At 46.1% G+C, this 19,791-nt stretch overlaps 1 protein-coding gene across 2 annotated transcripts in view; it reads left to right on the plus strand.

The window, feature by feature from the left end:
• The window catches only part of LOC138582204 (cyclic AMP-dependent transcription factor ATF-7-like), a 1,375,782-nt gene that overhangs the window by 772,395 nt on the left and 583,596 nt on the right, over positions 1–19,791 (plus strand). The window contains exon 4 of one of the 2 annotated variants that reach the window (XM_069653279.1): positions 8,279–8,436. In XM_069653279.1, coding sequence (XP_069509380.1) covers positions 8,279–8,436 — 158 coding nt within the window. The remainder of the gene's footprint in view (positions 1–8,278; positions 8,437–19,791) is intronic. The other variant, XM_069653280.1, reaches the window with a different exon arrangement.

The following is a 19,791-nucleotide window of genomic DNA, read 5'->3' on the forward strand; positions in this document are numbered from 1 at the left end:
TAAAAATTACATATTGATGGCCTTTTATAGGTACCTTCTTTGGAGCAAGTAATCCTGTTCATGAAGCCGATCGATTTTTCTCATTTATCTTATTCGACTCGCCCATCCTGTTAGTGATATTTTAGTCATGAGAGCTGTTTGACACACCACAACTGTCTCTACATTTCCTGCAGAAAAACATGTTAGCAACTTCAAATGAACACTAAAATCATTGCTATAACTGTGATAACTGGCTTAAGTGAACAGATCAGTGTTTTTCTAGTGCTTTTTGCTAGTGGATTCTCCATAATAGATTTGAAAGATCTGTGATCTCACCATTCTGCACATGCGGTGTGCGGTGTATGAGGTAGATGAAGAACTGGTGACACCCTGTTCCCCACCTAGTCAGGTGGCCAAAAATGCGAAATGGTTCAATGATATTCAGTAGGCATTCCTGGACAAACTAGAAAAAAACACAGGAAAGTATCCGCTGCAAAGATAGGGAGTTTCCGGTGGACTTGAAGGACACTCTAGGGCATGTAATGCCCCAGACGTTCCCAGAGTTTGCTTTCCCGCCCATCACGGAGAAGCATCTGTCCGAGATCCTCTACAAACTAAAACCCACTAATTGCAAGGGTGATACTTGTCCGGCTATTACGGTAATAGCTTGTGCCCCACACGTGGTCCCATTGATAACGAAATGTGTTAATGCTTCGTTCAGGGAAAATGTTGTCCCTAGTTCCATAAAGCAATCATGGATCTCTACACTAATTTAAAAAAAAAAACCTTGCTCGACCCTAGCATAGCGGGCAACTACCGGCCCAAATGCAAATGTACCTTAGCTATTAAAGATCTTAGATAAAGTAGCACATCTACAGATCGAAGCCTGTTTGGTCGCACATGACATTCTGGGGCCCACATAAATCAGGCTTTAGGAGCTCATAAAACTGAATCTACGCTTCTCGAGCTCAAGACCAACATATTGCAGTCCATGGCAGAGGGCTGTATTACCATGCTTATGCTTCTTGATCTCACTGCTGATTTTGATCTTGTGGATCACTCCATTCTGGCAGAGAGATCACAGACCTTAGCACATTTTTCAGGTCCATCGATTGAATGGATCAAATAATTCCTGACAGATCGTATGGCAAGGGTTTTCTTCGAGGATGTCGGGACTGAGGAGTTTACTGTCCTTTGCGGGGTCCTGCGGGGCTCATGCGTAGCACCCATGCTATTTAACCTCTTCATGTTCCCACTATTCAAGAAATTATATAAACTTGGAGTGGTGTATGCCCATTATGTGGATGACACGCAGTGCCTTGTGTGCCTTACGGGGGATTACACACTTGACCCCGCCTCCATGAACTCCACCTACAAACTCTTTCAGTCATGGATGCAAGTTAATAAGCTGACCCTAAATAGTTCTAAGACAGGACTGATGATGTTCGGCACTGCGACACAGCTGAAGAAGCTAAACTCGAAGTACCTTTCCTTTAAAATTGCAGATTGCAATATTGACACCCAGCACAAGGTTGAGACACTTTAGGTGATTCTTGATCAAGAACTGTCTATGAAAAATCAGTTTAATGGGCTTGTGTCCATCACTTGTTACCATCTGAAGCACCTGGCCCAGCTACAGCCCTTTTTGTCATCGCCTAATTGCGCCATAGTGGCACGAGCCATTATAGGAGATAAAGTGGACTATTGTTCCAGTCTTCTGCTAGGAATTTCCAAACAAGACATGACCCGGTTGCAGGTGATTAAGAACAACGCAGTGCGCACTGTAGCAGGCCTGCAAAGGAGAGTACACGTCACAGCGGCTAGGAGAGTACTACATTGGCTTCCCATTCACAGCCGTATTACCCATTGCGTGTTGTGCATTACACACAACTGTATTTCGGGACAAGCCCCCAAGTATTTGGCCAGCCACATTTCTTGTCTTGCGGCTTGCAGAGTGCTGAGATCTAACAACACATGTTTGCTGGTCGCATCTCTGTATCGTGTGACGGGGCCAAGATTTAATGAGAAATAAAATAAAAGGTGGAGCCAAGATTGCAGACACAAAGCAGTGAATTCCTTTTTGCTCTGTCTGCACCCTGCCTCACTGTTTCATCCGCTCCTCTGTTTGCCCTTGCCTCCCTTCTGTCAATACCTTCACGCTCAAGGGCCACGTCAAAGCTCCATAACCAGGCTCCATCAGGGCATCCTATGAGATCTCGGCTGCTGTCAAATACCTGCTGAGTTGTTGTCTCTTGAAGGAGGGGGATTTCATTGTGGACTGTTAGTTTGGAATTTGAGGGAGATGGCAGGAAAGGCCTCTGGGTGAAGTGAACAGGAATTCTGGTGCTTGCCCCGACCAATGCCTGGCAAAAATCTTGCGCTGTCCAAAACTGACCCTTCCCCCGACTGGCAGAAATCCCAACAGGCCACTTAGTACACCACCTGAGCATGGTTGAGGGAGCTTTGAGGCATATCTTAACCTCTCACACAGTATGCTAAACAAGGCAAAATGGGTGACTGTAGCCCCAAATGTCCACTGCCATAAGCTGTGTGCAAAGGAGATCCCTGCCCAGCTGTCAGTGTAAAGGACTGTGTACTCTCGCTAATTTCTGTGAACACTAAGTTTATCAACATTTCCTTTAACTCTGGTCATATGCCTACATCCCGTCCCCTTACCTCCATCCTGTATGGGCGTCCCTCAAGAGGGACGGGAACAGAACCTCTTCATTTCCCCTTTAAATTTACTGGTGCACGGGCTCCCTTAACCCCACCCACCGGCGCCACAGCTCAGTCCCCTTTTCCGCTTTGACGGGAACGGACCACTCCACCAGCACTAGTGGGTCAGGTGTTGCCTCGTAATTCCATGCGCTTCCCCTGTAGTTTATCTTAACATTTTTCTTTCTATTGCAGGCTTGGGAACACATCCACCGGTTCCCTAGCTCTGTCCCTGGCACATGTTGGCCCCGACAGGCTTTAGGTGGTGTCCGTCATGTGACGGTTCCTTCCTGACAGCAGATCCTCGCATGCTCTGTCTTCGATGCCTTGGTGAGGACCACGGTTGGGTTGGATGCTCCGTGTGACTCCCTCATGCCCAGGTCGCTCAAGCACCGACTTGAGCATTGGAGGGAACTTTTCAACAGGACTCTGCTACAGAACATCAAAAACTACATCCGAAGGAAGACGGACGACCGGTGCGTTGTTTTTCAAGGCACCCCTCAGAGGAGACTCCTTCCCAGGGAAGCCCTCTGGTGGGAGGGGGTCAGTCTGGCCCTCACACCGGTGCAGGGAGCACAGAGGCTCACAAATACCAACCTCACTGCCGAGGGGTCCAAGGGCCCCTCACAGTCCCACAGCCGAGGGGCTTGTGAGCTCTAGATGGCTGTCACTCCGGAACCACAACGGTGGGAAGCCTCGCAGGTGGGCGCGGAGGGCCCGTCAGCCCACCGAACAGCAAAGAAGTGCGGCTCCTATGACAGACTGGGCACCACTGACCCCTGTTACCAGCTCTACGTCTTATCCTAACACTTCGGGGCCCGGGTACAATATCCCTGTGTACGGACATGGGCTAGGCAGACAGCTGGCATATTCCTCACCACCTCATGCGCAAGACAGCTCACAGCCAGCCCGTGAGGACAGGTTTTTTGACCTGTTCATGTCACTCATAGGCTCCCCTCAGATGGGCACAATCCTCAGGGGCATTATTAAAGACATGGTGCCACCTGGCGCAGCCCACCGCAATGCACCAGATGCCTCCCCTGCAGTCTCAACCGCCGCAGCAGCCCAGCACAGAGGCTCCAGCAACTCCGGCGCAGTTCCATATTCCCACCACGGAGGAACACCTCAGGCCCCACTCCTCACAACCAGTCAACAAGAAGCTTTATGCTAGGTTCAGGCAAATTGAGGGCGATAGCATACTACTCTCTACACACCCGCAGCCCCTGTCATCAGTCATTGCTGCAGTGTCTATGTATGCCAAACTCCAGGCTTCATCGTCCAGTACCGCCACTACAGCCCTACTTAACAAGGAAGAAAAGACCCTTGATTCATATGGCAAGAAGGTCTATTGAAATGCAGGCCTTCACATCAGGCAGGCCAATGCAGGCGCTATCCGTGCTGCGGCTAATCAACGCCTGTGGAGGGAGATCAGACTTCCTGCCAGATATCTCGAAGGACAAGCAAGTCTCTTTTAAGGCAGGTCTGGTGGAGGTGAAAATTATAGCCACGATTTGATGAATGCATCAGTGAGCCACATCGACACGGCTAATAGAGCGTTGTGTCTGGCAACAACATGAGGAGCACTGCTAGGTTGAAGGCACTAGGTTCAACCAAGATGTCCAGGACAGAATCCTTGATTTTCCATTTGAGGGGGGGTCGGGGGAGTCTCTTCCACGCCTCAACCGATGAGGAACTAGACTAGGTCTCAGACAGTAAAGTCTCTGGCCATACTTACTAAAACAGCCACTAAACCATTTGTTCAGGCCCAGTCTCGCTTAGAGAAGGGGTGCTCATTTGTGGGGTTCCACTGGTTCCAGGACCGCAAAGTCAGGCAGCAGGACATGTCTCCCAATCAACACTGAAGAAAGCACCACAAAACTGCTCATAAGGGGTTATTTCAGTCCCCCTCTGCAGCCGCCTCTGACCAGAAGAAGCAATGACGTTCCGTGTCGGGTCCACAGCACCCCAGTTGGGGGAGGCTGACCCTCCACAGTCAGGCTTGGCCGGCGAAGTTCGCGGAAGCCTGGGTCCTCAGTAGTGTCCTGGGGCTTCCGACTACCTCTTCCTTCTCCCCCTCAGAGTTCCCTTTCACTTACACAGATCGGCACACTGTCATTCTTAGCAGGGATTCGCTCCCTCGTCGAGAGCGAAGCGGTAGAGCAGCCCCCCGCCCCCTCCCAGCAGAAGCAGGGCTTTTACTCCTGCATCTTCATATGTACATATGTATACCACACTTTTAATGAAAACCAACCACTTGCACAAATAAAAGCGAAGTTATATCGCAGTCAACAGTGTGTGAGAACAATTTCTTTGAAACCAATATAGCAAGATAGCCAGGAACAAAAAAAACAACCTTTTTCTCTACTTAACAAATGAGGTGTTTGGCTAAACCTCAAATAGTTAACTGTGATCTTGCAACCTGCTTTCCTACCCTGATACCCAAAGAACAGAGCCCAGCAAGGTCATTTCCAAATCTAGAGCCAACTACGTTTCTATATATACATGAATCATTTTCATATCAATTCAAACAAAATGAGTGCTTGGATCTCACTTTGCAAGCTGATGTAAGCCCAACCAGAAGGACCAGAATTAAAACATTGGGAGTTTATCCTGATGCCTCTCAAGATGAAAGCCTACAGGAACAATGTTGTTTCTACCACTTCATATTTTTAAAACTGTTTTGTCATGTTGGCCCTTTCCTGTCCAAAGAGAATTGTGCTTGCTTGGCCTGTGCCATTGTTGTAGCATAGATTGATTACTGCGGCAGCATTCTTCACGGCACTGCGCAAGGCAATATAACTAAGCTCCAGAAAATACTGTGATTGGAATAGTGAAACCAATCAAATCTAGGGATCGTTACAGAGGCTGGTTGCCAGTGAAGGAATGTATTACCTTTAGAGTTCTTCCTCTTACCCAAAAATGCCTGTATGGGAAATGTTCATCATTATTTAAAATCTAGGCTGTCCTTTAAATCTTGTGCTCGGACATTGGGCTCCAGCAGCACCAATTTGTTGACCATGCCTCGAGTCAAACTTGAAAGAGCTGGTAGACTGGCCTTTGACTCAACGCATCCTCATCTTTGGAATAGACTTCCATTAGACCTGAGAGAAATACGCTCCTTTCCTCCCTTTAAGAAGGTCGCTTAAGACTCACTTGCTGTATTTGCTAATACTACTTTAATGGCATGTCCCTGACTACCTCTGTTTACCCATTTCAGTTTCTGGTTTATGAATTTGCCTAAGGCTCTGGGCGTTTCTCCAGTTGTTATTTATATTTGTTTTTCTTCTCTTTTTTTATTTGCGCCTTAATGCCTATGAGCCCTTGGTGCGTTACAAATGAATGACTGAATACATGATGAATACATAAATGAATAAAAATAAGTACCCCTTTCTCTAAACCAAAGGGTCTTGCCTACCATAGCCCTTAGCTGTAGGTTAAGGTAATTGGCTGGAGTTTACAAACTGCCCTTGCCCTTCATCTGCCAACTTGCAGATGATTGTTTTATTCCACATTGGATACAATGTATTGATGCGAGACAGAAAGAGCAAGAGAGAGGGATTTGACGGGACCTGTGTGAGCTACTGAAATGGGACCTGCATGCTAGATGCCAGTGGTGGCAGTGCAGGGTTGCAGGTTGCTTTTCCTTGTAAGTCCTACCCGCTCCGTTCCCCTGACCAGCCATCTCCCCTCTAAGATCTCCTACCACCTTACACTATACACAAACCCCACACAGATGGCCACTACAGACCTAGATGTTGGCACATCAACACGAACCAAGCCATGACTAAGCTCTTCTCATTAACCCGGTTGCACTCTCCCACATCAGAGACTATCCAAACCCAAAGCTCTGTAGTCAGATCTTGGTCTCTGCCCTGTGGGAAACATGCTGCCAAGTATTTCCGCCAAACCCATAGAAAGCAGATTGACACTCAGGAACCAGGTATTTCCAACCTGTGCCCATCAAAGCCACAGGTTTTGTATCCACCTTTCTCACTGCTCCACTAATGAACCCCTGTTTTTTGTGGCAGATGGGCGCTGTGAATACCCACTTGCATTAACTCATATACAGTGACCAACTCATGAAAGAACCTTTGAAGTAAAATGCCAGTTTGTACAACTAAAAGCCATTTTAGCAACCAGACATTACAGCAAACGGTTCTCTGCACTGAACCAATACATTTTGTATGCTCAGGGGAAATGTAGCCAACTAAGAGGTTCAGCATACATTTGCGGATCAATCGTCCACCTATGTTTATAAAGAAAATGGGCTTGTAGCAAGAACATCTCTCCAAGTTTTCCATTTTTGAGAATAAGCATATTCACTGTTTTCCTTGATGAGTCTGTCAACTAAACTACCTTTACCACATTCATCAAATACCTGCACTAAAACATCCAAATGCAGAAACTGAATTGTAGCAAAGAATTCTGGATTTAATCCATTGGTTTTGGAGTCCCCCTCCACCACCCCTTCATGATTTTTAAAATGCCTTTCTTAGTAGGAAATCTATATTGCTTTTCAGGTTCTGAACACCACAAAGGTTTTATTTCCGGAAATTGGAAAATCTGCTGATAAGCCATTACATTCTCTGTATACACATTTTAATATCGCTTAAGGAATTTCAGCATTACTATAATTATATTAGATGCAATCATACTTTTATCTGAAGATTTAACCGTACCAGTTTCATTACCAACGCTTCTCTTTTTCAACATGTAAGGTAATAATTCCACCATCTTTTCCATGGATTCACAAAGGATGATTTAGTCTCCTCATAACAAATTCAGTTTTGTTTTGGCTATGTTCTTGTACTTTAGCCAAATCACTTACTTTTAATTAACATCAAATGGGAAATCTTGATATTACCCCTGATTCATCCGCCTTTTGTGTTCCCTGCGGTGAAGCACCACATTTTATAATAGTCCTCACGCTGCATCATCTGTTTAATGGTAAGTATGTTTTTCTTTTTTGCAAGTTGAGCAAGGTGACAGACATTTTCCAGTCTTTGATTAATGCAAAATGGTAGTTGCCTATGTTTCTGGCCATCTCGTTGTGGGTTCGCAAGGCATGCAAATCCTCGTTTTCCCTCTTTTTGGCATCCCAATATTACATTGAGTTTTGCAGGTTCATAAGCATTCAAATCACCTTTGTGGTTTCTGTGCACAATACGAAACAAACCATGTCAATTGACTGCATTTATTTTGTAAAATGCTTAGCTTCTGCTTTTCGTTTGGCATACAATTTCAGGTTATGCACTTTGGTTCCAACGATTCAAGGTTATGCTAATATTCAGAATGCTTGAAGTGTTTTTAAACTGTAAGGGATCTGAGATTCTATTAATATTTTGAGTAAGTGTATACAATGTCTTGTTCTTTGACAGAAAATTAATATTTCCTGCCAATCCTTATTCAAATAATTGCATGGCTTTGCCCAGGATTCTAAACCTTTCAAAAAATGCCATGAATAATAAACACATCACTGTTTTAGATTTGAAATTGTTACTTTTCAGAACTGTACATGCTGTGTGGTGTGGCCCCAAACCATGATTTCACACACACAATGTATTTCTGTGCTTCTTTCAACCAGATCAGACTCCTACGCCGACCCGTTTCTTGAAGAACTGTGAGGAGGTGGGGCTGTTCAATGAATTGGCCAGCTCCTTTGATACCGAGTTCAAGAAGGGGATTGACGAAGATGAGACGAAAAAGGCAAGGGGCTGTGTCGGCAGTTTCCAGACTCTAAATGCAAGGCTTGCTTTCCTTTACTCTTACTAACCAGGCACTGATTTGCATGTTTTAACTCCAACAAAGTGCTGTAAACCATATCTTTAGAATGTGTTCCTTTCTCCTCAATTTAACTTGCTTAGCTGTAGATAGTGAACTGGTAATGAGGAACGGGACGGAACTGTGCATAGGAGGTTGCATTGACTGCATATATTTATAACAAATGTGAGAAATGCAGACTATCTACATATAACACGTTTTTTTTAGTGTTTTGTATGTATATTTTTATGTATTTCTATAGGAAGTCCTTGGTCAGATGTATGCTTCTTGGGAATGGATTCAAGGACATCCTTCAATGGGGGGAAAGGGTTTTTACCTTTTTCTCATCTATTTAGTGTGTTGCCTGTTAGTTTAGCTTTATTTTCTTTGACAAAGGTGTATTTGGTGTTGATTAGTTCAGCAATATATACTGATTTCTTGATATATATTCATTTTTTTTTTTTTTTTTGCAAGTTTATTTTACACTAGCAGAAATACCGGTTCGTAGAACGGGTTCTGTAGACAGACATGATAACACTGATCTTTAGGTCGCTATTCCGATTCGCTTATCGCTTGATGTGCTTTTCACCCTAAAGTAAACTGCACAGAGAATGGGAGCATGTGACTGGTTGACATACCCTGGAGCAGACATGGGGGGGCATGGGGCCGAGAGTTAGTGTGCTGCTGCATACTCGGACCTTCTGTGCTCTCGCCCACCCGTGGCCTCACCCCTGGCGTGGTGCAGTTCGTTGCGGTGCATTGCAGTGCACATATCTTGGAAACCGTGTATGCTAGGGCCTGGACCTCAAGTTTTGTTCCTAATGTCGGGACCGGTCCTTCTATGACCACATTGATGTTTTGCTGATTTCAGGCAACCGTCTCATGTGTGAAGGTGCGGATATCCGGGGAAAGGCGTGGGGTGTCCTAATGTCATGTAGCCAGTAATATCCGGAGGGTCCAAATTTTATGTAGCCAGTAATGTCAGGACGATCCTAACAGGTAACTATTTAAAATGTGGAGCAGATTGGTGAAACAGTGCAGAATTGTATAAGGAACAACGCTTTGCCACAAATCCCGCCACAAACATATTTTCACTTTTATATATAGAGATTTTTTTGTTTTGAAAGGAGAACTGTGTAAACATAAGTACAATGTGTTGTAGCATACACAATGGTTCAACTAGGAAGAAGTGAGCAATAGCATTTATACCATTACAATACCATGAACAACCACAATATTACTCATTAGGTAAGGACACGCATCAAGATTGCTTTTCTCCAAAGGGACAATGACCCCACAATATCAGCATTCAAACCCTCCCTCGTGTGTATGGTTCTTTTTCATCATAGTGCCAAGGCAAGTCATGTAGCTTCGAACAAGCCTCGGCACTAAAGGTGCCCAAGCAACCACAACGGGGAACAGAAAAGGGGGGTCCAACCACAGATATAGTTATTGACACTGTCGGGGTGCCTAGGTAACTTTGTTCAAAGTACTGCTTCAAGTAGTAAGCCAAGTATCTTTACAAATGGACAATCAGGTTACCAAATGCAACAAATATCTATGACAAAAGCACTTATTAGTATAATAGTAATTGTTTTATTCAATTTGTTTTTTTTTTTTCCGTTTTTCTTTTTGGAACAAAGTCATAAAAAATGAATGATTTGTAAAGGACATCAATACAATGCAATGCAAAAAATATAAATCGTAAAAAGAAGAGAAACTGTAACTTTTCAAAAAAATCTGCTATCCGATTTCCACATAATTAGTGAGTTAGTATAATTTAAGTGCTGCAAAGTCATATTGAAGCATGCAGAAAAGGAAAGCAGAAGGAAATATTTTTGTTGTATACAAAGACAGTTCAACAGTTATACAACGCAGGTAAAAAAAAAATATAGTGACCAGTTCATTGGTCCACAAATTTTGGCAAGGCTAGCTAGTTGTCCGGCTATACTAAGAGTACCTAAAAAGTCAAATTTATAAACTGAAGTGAATTCAATCGAGTCAGGACCAAAATCATTGGTCCAAATGCGTGTCGCCAATTTAAAATCAAAGAATCCCCAATTGGTAGGGCCTCAGGTATAGCAAGGTTAACCGGCTGCCTAGCTCTATTGTGAGGACCGGGAGAATCAAACCAGGGGAATGCAATGAATTCAACAAAAAGAGGACCAAAAACCATCAAGCAACCACAACAAACAGGAAACACAAAACCAAGACAACATACAATACAAAACCTAGGGAAGCCCAACTACCCTGGAATCTCCATCACCACTGTGAGACAGGCATGGTATCAAGGTATCAAGAGATAAAACAGACAACAAATGTAACAGTTTATCAAAATATCAGGATGGGTGTAATGCCTAACTTGCCCAAGAGCTACGGTGGGAACTAGCCCTACCTAAAGAAAAAAAGGAAAAGTCTAAGTCCATAAGTTCAAAAGTCTATCTGTGTCAAAACCTATGCTTGCCCACTCATCTAATACAGAAATGTAATGTTGGGATGTTCTAACTTAAATAGTGTTCAACATTAAGTCTGGATCAGTCTCTAGCCCCCTTCACAAGTTCAGGATACAATTTTAACCACAAAGTTCAAAAAGGTGTTTAGGGTTCTCTAAGAAACTCCTGATGTCAACAGTAAAGACAGACGTAAGTGATCACGATTCAAGGGTTTTTATTTTAACAATATGCAGGTTGGAAAAACGCCTAACCTAAATCTAAGGGTAAAATGTCCTTTCATTGCAGGACTTTTTTTCACAGGGTTTTTTACCGCAATTTTTTTTGCGGAAAAACCCATCGAATTTTTTGGGTTTAAGGGGGTTGGGGGTTTAGAAAATTATATAAATGGGATGTGTGTGTTTGGGAATAAATAAATAATGAAAGGGAATGGGGTGTGGAGGGCATCCCCCAAAAATAAATTAAAGAAAAATCCGATGGGTTTTTTCATAAAAGAATTTGCGGCAAAAAAACCTGCAAAAAAACATCCCGCAATGAAATGACTTGGAACCAATCGAAGATGGGAGCAAGCTTCGACCATCAAAATGAAAAATAAGGCAGTCCTCGTGGAGTCTTGTCAAAGTAAAAAAGCCTATACTAAAAACATTAAAAAAAAAAACTATTGCCAAATCCTCACAACTAATTATAGAAAGTGTGTGGGATAGGGATTTCAATGAAGGAAAAAGTGTTCACTAATAATGAGTCAGGATTTGATTGCCAGGGGTCTCCATTCCCCATGTTTTCAGCATGGGACAAGGTGGGTATCTTGAGCAGAGCACACACTCAAGCTTTTCCAGCACGAGTCAACAGTTCCTTTTCAGCTATCGGGTTCTTCGATGGTTGTCTCTTTTCAATAAAAAGTCTCATACCTTCGAGGCCCTGATATTTGCAACAAACCAAACATAAAAGTTCTATTCTACGTATGGCTTTGGATGACGGTCTCACCCCTTGGTCTCCCTTTTCCGGGCGCAGTACTCAATTTAACAGTTTCTTTCTCAACGAGCTTTGGGGTGGTGATTTTCCATCCCTGGATCCTCCCTCTTTCAGGTTCAGACCCCTTTTGAATTCCCAGCCTCGCTCCTTCGGGTTCCCAATGGCTTTTCTTTCGGGTACACTCCCTCTGCCGGGCTCAGATCCCAAAGCCAAGGGGGACAATTCACTTCCCCAGGCCTTACAATACTTTTGTATTCAAGAAAACCAAATGTCTCTTTAAACAATTCTTTTAGGCCTTGCCCCTTTTTGTTGCCTTCCCTTCGCCAGCTTCACTCCTGTCATCACAATGTTCATGGGACTTCAGATTTCGTCCCCTCTTGTTAGCATCCCTCCACTGGGTTCACTGTTGCCAACTTTTACAACACACTTCTCATACCATGCAGAATCCGTTTCCCTCAGTTTCTCAATCATCTGTCGGTCAAAGACTTTCGACTGTACGTAGGATTTGTCAAGACCCCCGTATGGCCACTTTAACCCCCTTCCACCTTTTCCTAAGGCCTTCTGGTTACTGTAGTTCAAATAGCAGGGTAATCGCCTAGAGTTTCTCGAGTGAACACCCATGTGGTGTTTGATTCCGCTATACTGGCTTTCCCCTTTTCTTTTATCAACAGTTCTTTGTTTCAAAGGTCATTTAGCCGCCTTCTACTTTCGTTCAACACAGTTCGGTTTCTTTACCGGCTCTCCCCTCTACTCACCGGCTGTGATGAACTGCTTTGCTTTCTTGTCTGTAGAGTCAAGGATGGTGCCTTTGGGCTATGCGTCTGTCGCCGGCTTGACTGTCAGCGAAGGAGGCGCCCGGGCACCTTTGACATCTGCTGCAACACACGCTGTTCACAGTCTGTCGATAAGGGCGGGCAATGTCACTTCTCCCCTTGGGATCCTCTCAACTTGTGCCGTCTTTTTCCTCCTCTTGAACTGCTGTGCTAAGTTAGCTCTCACGTCGTGCGGTCTGCCTTACTCGTAGTTTGCTGTCGTCCTCCATTTATCCCTGTGGGGAAGGGAAAGGGCCGTCAGGTGTGTGTGATTCTGGTCAGTTGCCTGGCTTTGCCTGACCCTTGTATTGGGACATGTTGGGTAAACGGCTCTAGTGTTAGTCCGTTGTCTTTCGTGTTGTGCAAAGTGTTCGTGTCGGAAAAGGGAAATAGGGGTAGTGTTTTGGAATATCCTATGTGATAGGGTGGGAAAAAGGTGTTTAAAGAAGGGGATACTGCGTCTCACCCGTCTGTGTCCCAATCCCCAAGGACCCCCCATCCAGGTGATCCAGCTACCGGCTGCCAGGCCGAGAGGTCGCAAGATCCTACTGGTGATTTTGCGGAGGGACCGCAAGGTTCTATAACTGGGTCACAACCCGTGGGGCTGTGCCCTAATGCCAGACTGTCTGAGGGGGTGCCTGTACGCAGCACTACCAGCGCTACAGCCGAGGGCACTCTGCCTACCAGGCACCGTCCTAAGGTGCAGGGTAGGTTTCAACCGCCATCGCTCCGCGGACTGGAGGAAGCCAGGCCCAAAACAGCAAGTACCACGACGCAGGCACGTGGCATGCAGCAAGACAAAATGGCCTTCGGGCCAGACAAAATGGCGGCTCGTCCGACACATCCCCTTCAGGGGACCAGGTAGGGGAACGAGTCTCCAGGTGGGACTGGTCATCGCCTGGCACTTAGCCCACGGCATACCCATCAACTTCACAGGGCAGATATACCTTGCCCAATACAGCGAGACAGGGTGTGCCTAGGCCTCACGGCCCTGCACCTATGTTGGTCCCATCAAGCATTCATCAGCCTGTGAACACAGGTTCTTTGAGAAGTTCCTTACTCTCATGAGGTCCCCACAGATGTGAAACATCTTTAGGGATGTCATCAGGGACATGCTCTCTCTTGTACAGCCGCTAGCACCCATGGCCATGCCGCCTTTGGGTCCAGCTCCTCTGGGTCCAGTGCAGCCCCAGCTGCCTGCGCCAGTCCCTACCACAACGGCTCCCATATCCGTGCCAGAAGCAGCCCCGTCTCTGTTGCCGCAGCAGCCCCTGGCACTGATCATCAGTACGCCACAGCTTCCTGCCCCTAGCACTCCTCCGGCTGCACCGGACCAGCAAGACACAATGGTTGACACAGAGGAAGAGGAGGACCCTGACACTCCATCAGCCAAAGCCTTTCACGAACGGCTGGCGGGTCTGGCTGAGTATTTGGGGATCCCACAGCCACAGGTGAAACAACCAGAGGCAGGGGTTTTGGCAGAAGTTCTCTCTACGCCCCATGGCTAGAACAGGAATCCCTATGCTGAAGGACGTGGTGGCGCTTGCCAAAAAAGGATAGCTCAAGCCACATTCTCCCCAGCCTACCAATCGATGCCTTGACGCTAAGTTTAGTCAGATGGAAGGGGACCCCCTCTTACTGTCGGCGCACCCCTAGCCACACTCCTTTGTGATTGCAGCAGCATCCCTCTTCTCTAAGCCTTAATCGTCCTCAACTTCATCAGCCTCTGCACTCCTGGGCAAGGAGAAGAAAATCCTGGAGGCGTTTGGAAAGAAAATCTATTCCAATGCTGCGCTCCACCAGCCCCAGTCCAATGCGGACGCCATACTGGCGGCGGTCAACCAGAGCCTATGGCGAGAGATCGCCGATTTCCCACCAGAACTCCCTGTACAGAGCCAGACTCGCTTCAAGGCTGGGCTGGCTGAAGCCAAAATAGTAGCACAGGATATAATGGAGTCCACAGTGGCTCACATTGATACCTCAGGTCGTGCCATCTGCATTGCTACCGACATGGGAAGAACGGCTGGGTTAAGGGCGACTAAGTTCAGCCCTGATGTCAGGAGCGTATACTGGACCTTCCTTTCGAGGGGGGCGATCTGTTCCATTTAACTATGGACGAGGAACTTGATAAGAAGAATATTTCAGAGTGCTAAATCCTTATCGATTCTCACCAGGTCCACCACCAAGGCATATAGCCAAGCGCACCAGTGCTCAGACAAGGGTCGGTCCTTCGGAGGCTGCAGTGGCTTCCAGAAGAGCCCGTCCTGACAACCGGACAGATCCCCGAGCCAGCACAGACGCAAGCAGCACAAGGTGGCACACAAGGGCTTTTTTTCAGCCCCAGCCTCAGAGGGCAAGAAAGCATGACACATCCATCCGGATCCGTGAGTCTCCAGGATTGTCCTTCACGCTCGTCACTGGTGGACAAGGTTCACGGACCCATGGATCCTCTCCGTAGTAGCCAAGGGCTTCTGGCTCCCTATCCCTCCTTCTCCACTCTCCTCCCCTCCGTTCCTACAGATTGGTACAGCAACTCTGTTGGCAGAAGTTCACTCGCTCTTAGAGAGTCAGGCAGTGGAGAAAGTCCCTGCCTCTCAATGGGGTCTGAGGTTCTGTTCACGGGTTTTCACCATACACAAAAAGAACCAGGCTAGCCTGAGTGTTGTATTGGACCTTTCCACCTTGAACCTTTCCCTTCTCCAAAAGTTCAAGATGGTTACCCCAGCGCTTATAGCGGAGACATAGTGCCGCTGTTGAATTTGTCCAGACCTCAGTTGTGAGTCCGCTCCCAGACCAACCGGTCCTTCAAATAAAGCTAGGTGTGTAACCTTGATTTTCTGCGATGCGCTGTGGTGGGGGCACAGCATTTTGTAAACACCCTAGTGGCAGACTTGAGGCCGAAATGGTGGCCATTGAATTGGTGGTGGTGGCCTGCCACTGTGAAGTGCAGAAACTTGTGATTATGGCAGTGAATGGTGTAAGGAATGTAAGGAACTCATGGTGGCAACTGTAAAGACAGATACAAGTGATCACAGTTCAAGGGTGTTTATTAAACTGTATAAATGGTGAGTAAACCGCCTAACTTAAGCGTAAATCTAAGATGGGAGCAAGCTATGACTATCAAATGATAAGGCAGTGCTAATGGCGTCTTGACAAATAAAAAGGACCTATACTAAAAAAAAAATATTGCCAATCCTTACCGCTGAGTCAGGATGGTATACCTGGGGTCTCCCTTCCCCACGTTTTTAGCACTGGACAAGGTGGGACTCCTGAGCACAACACACAATTGGGCTTCTCCAGTATGAGGTTAGTTCTTTTCCGCGATATCAGGACCTTCGGTGGCCAAGTCTCTTTCATACAAAGTCTCTTGCCTCCGAGGGTCCGATGTGTCAACAATAAGAAAACAAATGTTCCTTTCCGTAATCTTTTATGTTGGGTGATGACGCTTCACCCCTGGATCCACCTGAACCCAGGCTCCGATCCTTCTTGAATGTTAGCCTCCCTCCGTTTGGTTCACTACGGACTTTCACTCAAAATATTTTCAACTGTAGTTTTCATGAGTTTCAATGTCATTTTAAACAACCTTTCACTGTGGACATCCCTCAACCGGGTTCACTCATCAACACAATGTTCACAGGGTTATTATGATTCACCCCAACTTGCAGGCATCCCTCAGCCTGGTTCACATTTACCAGATACTCAGTTCATCAAAAAGCGGGGTTCCCTTCCCCTAGCTTTCTCTTGGCAGCCCTGTGTAAGATTCACACTTGCCACGATTCACAAGAAAGTCACTCTAGGCCCCTTAGGTTCTTTTCTTCCCTAAACCCGGGTCTCGGCCCCCAGTCAGGCTTTAAACAAGTCGATTAATACAATGTTCTCGGGTGTGTTACTGTCACCCTAATTCGTAGGCATCCCTCAGTCAGGTTGACATTTGCCACAAACACAGTTCACTTGCTATCCACAACGTGTCAGACTTTCGACTGTACAAGGGCTTTTCACTCGACCCTTGTAAGACCAATTTGACCTCTTACGTCGGGCTCTCCTCTGGCCTTCTGGTATCGGTAGTTTCAACAAAAGAGGACCAGCCAGAGTCTTTTGAATGAGCGCCCACGTGGCGCCAGACCACTCTACAGCTGGCCTTTCCCTGGACTTTAAAAGTTTAGTGGCACACAAGTTCTTTATTCATAAGTTCTTTCAATTCAGATCATGTTGCCGTTTGAAACCTTCGCTCAACACAGTTCAGTTTACTATTGGTTCTCCCATCGACTCACCGGCTGTGATGAGCCACTTGGTGTTTGTCTCTGGAGTCAAGGATGGTACCCCGGTAGCAAACGCCACTCCCCGCCTTTGTTATCAGTGTGGGAGGGCCTCGTGCACCATTGACATCTGTTACACCACACGCTAGCTTTAGTTCCCGGCCTTATGATTCCCTTCACGGAGGATTTGCGGGTCTGGGTCGAAAAGGGCAAGGGCACTTCCCTCCTTGTCTTCCTTTCAGTTCTCGCCGCCTTTCTCCTCTTTTTCAACTGCCGTCCTGGAATTGCTGTTTTCTCGTGTGTTTCCTTGCTTCCATTGTACTCTTGTGCTCCGCCTTTTATCCCTTTGGGGAAAGGAAAGGGCCGTCAGGTGTGTGTAGTTATTGTCAATTGCCTGACTCTGCCTGATCTTTGTGTTGGGACATGTCAGGTAAACCGCTCTGGTGTTTAGTCCTTTGTCTGTCACGGTGTCAGAAAGTGTTTGTGTCAGGAAGGGGTATGGGGGTAGAGTTTTTAAGTTTTTTAACGGGGCCGGACGGGGGAAAAGGTGTCCTCTGGAATTATATTTTTCGTCCTGGGTGGCTGGGGGTTAGGTGAATTAAGGTTTGTGAAAGGAAAAGGAGGGGATTGTGGGAACGGCCGTGTTTTGTCAAAGTAGATTCTGGAAGATACTGCATCTCCCCAGGGGAATCACCCAAGCATAACCCTCGGGCTCCCCTACCCATGTAATTCTCCTCACTCGTCCACCCCCAGGGTTGGGATGTGAGAGAGCCAGCCCTTCCCTGGCCACTTGAAGAAGAGATTCTCAGGGTCTACTTGGGAGAATACCCTCTGGTTTCTCACAATGGGGGCGTGAAAATTGGCGTCTTCCATTTCTAAGAATGATGGGAAATTTTCTTTCCAAAGCTGGCTGGGGATTTTTTGCATCATAACCATCTGAAATGATTGGGAACGGAGGAATATTTTGAGGTATTGAAGGTAGAGGATGGGTCTCCATTACAGCTGACGTTTGGGACCAGGAAATCCCTTGATTAGTTTGTGAACGAGGAACTTGCTCTTGGAGTGACTTTACCTTCTCTAGTTTGCCGGCAGAGGGGGGGTTGTCAGTGGCGGTTTGACAGGGTTTGTCCGTGAGCCACAATCGAAAGTGCTCATTTGTCTGTTTGCCTCCAATGTAGAAAAGAGGATAGGTACCCTCCTACTGAGGTACCGAGAGTAGGATTAGGCCTTATGTTGCTCACGTGAGGCATACAGAGCCCCCCCCAATACGCGTGAGAGTGGTGCAACAAGCGGTGGTCTCTGCCAGACTGTGAGAAGCAGTGTTGTTTCAAATGAAAGGACTGAAAAGGACGCCTTTGTTGCAGACTAACAAGAGACCTGGCCAGTGTTCGTGCCATCAACCTTTTTTCTAAAAATATCCTCCTTCAATGGCATGTCATCTACTTTCGCGCATGTCATCTACTTTCGCCTGCATATTGGGTCTAAAATGTGTGGCCTTCAGCCAATCTTGGCAGTGCAGGACTTCCCTGTTGCCCATATGGTGGGATCCTGTCTGAGCAATATCGACTGCCACAGAGATGGGGTCGTCAAAGGCACCTTCTCCTTCTCGAATAAGTGCCAACTTGTCTGTTTCTTGTCATCATTGAAATCTAGAATGTGGGGCGATATATAACCAGAGCTCCTGATCAGTTTGTGCTAGTATGGCCAGAGAGTTGCCAACTTTAATGGTGGTTGCTGCTGTGAAGATTATTAGTTTACTGAATGCGCCAAGCTCCCATCCTTCCTTATCTTGAGGAACGGTACTAGGCGACGAAGGATTAGCAGAACTCTTAGTTGCCGCTCACTTAACTGAGTCTGTGCTACTCTGTGGCTGTCCGCACAGGCAACCGCTGAGGTTTGTCTGGAATTGCAAGATGATAATTGGAGATAATAGTCTATGTGCAAGGAGGATGGATGATCATGACTCAAAACTGAGTAGGGAAAGACCTAGTGGTAACCTTATTGAGTCCCAAATTGGTGGATTTATTGTTGGCCTTAGATGCTTGTTACACCCCTCCATCTCTCCATTATACACAAAACCAACTTAGAAGCTGGGATTTTTGTAAGATCTATTGTATGTAAAAAGGTCAGCAATAGTAGACTGGCTGTTGTAGAAAAATGTGGCACTAATTTTGGAAGAATGAAAGAAAAACTAGTGTCTCCCCATAAAGGCCAACCGGCAAGCCCTAAACCAAATTCTGAAAAACTCAGTCTCTGCGAGTTGTCCCCAGCCACTTCATAGAGGAACCAACTGATGTAGTGGGTGCAGCTTGTATAAACGGTGCTCTAAGATTAAGTGGTACCAGTAGAGGTTAATGTGTGTTAAGTAGAACAGGGGGGACAGGCTTGCACTGTGAGGTAGAGGTATTTCCCTAAGAGTGAAGCAGTTTAGTTTTGTGAAAAATGAGCGTCTTCAAGGGGGTGGTGGTATTAGTGTAGGGAAATGGATGGATATGAACTTGATTGAGGAATTGGAATGACTGCTGTATGAGATATCACTTGAGTACCAAACCCAATATTTAAAAGGGCTGTAAGGTTATATGCTGAAATGTTGCCTGGAGTAAAGTTGGGGAGCCTTGATTTCCATGTTCTGGAACAATTTACGCTCTGTTTGCTGGGGACATGTACGATGAATCGTCCATTAAAGGTAGTACTTTTGGTATTTGATTGATATTCTTGCTACCAAGTGGACAAGGGTAGACCCAAGGGAAGTCTTAAGACTGGGGTTTCAGTAGAGGTCCCTGGTATACCTATCCAACTTCTAATGGATGAAACCAACCTCTTGCATGTTCAAATGATGGTTAAAAA

This window comes from Ambystoma mexicanum, chromosome 3q, assembly GCF_040938575.1.
Source record: "Ambystoma mexicanum isolate Mex_15411 chromosome 3q, UKY_AmexF1_1, whole genome shotgun sequence".
Taxonomy (NCBI): domain Eukaryota; kingdom Metazoa; phylum Chordata; class Amphibia; order Caudata; family Ambystomatidae; genus Ambystoma; species Ambystoma mexicanum.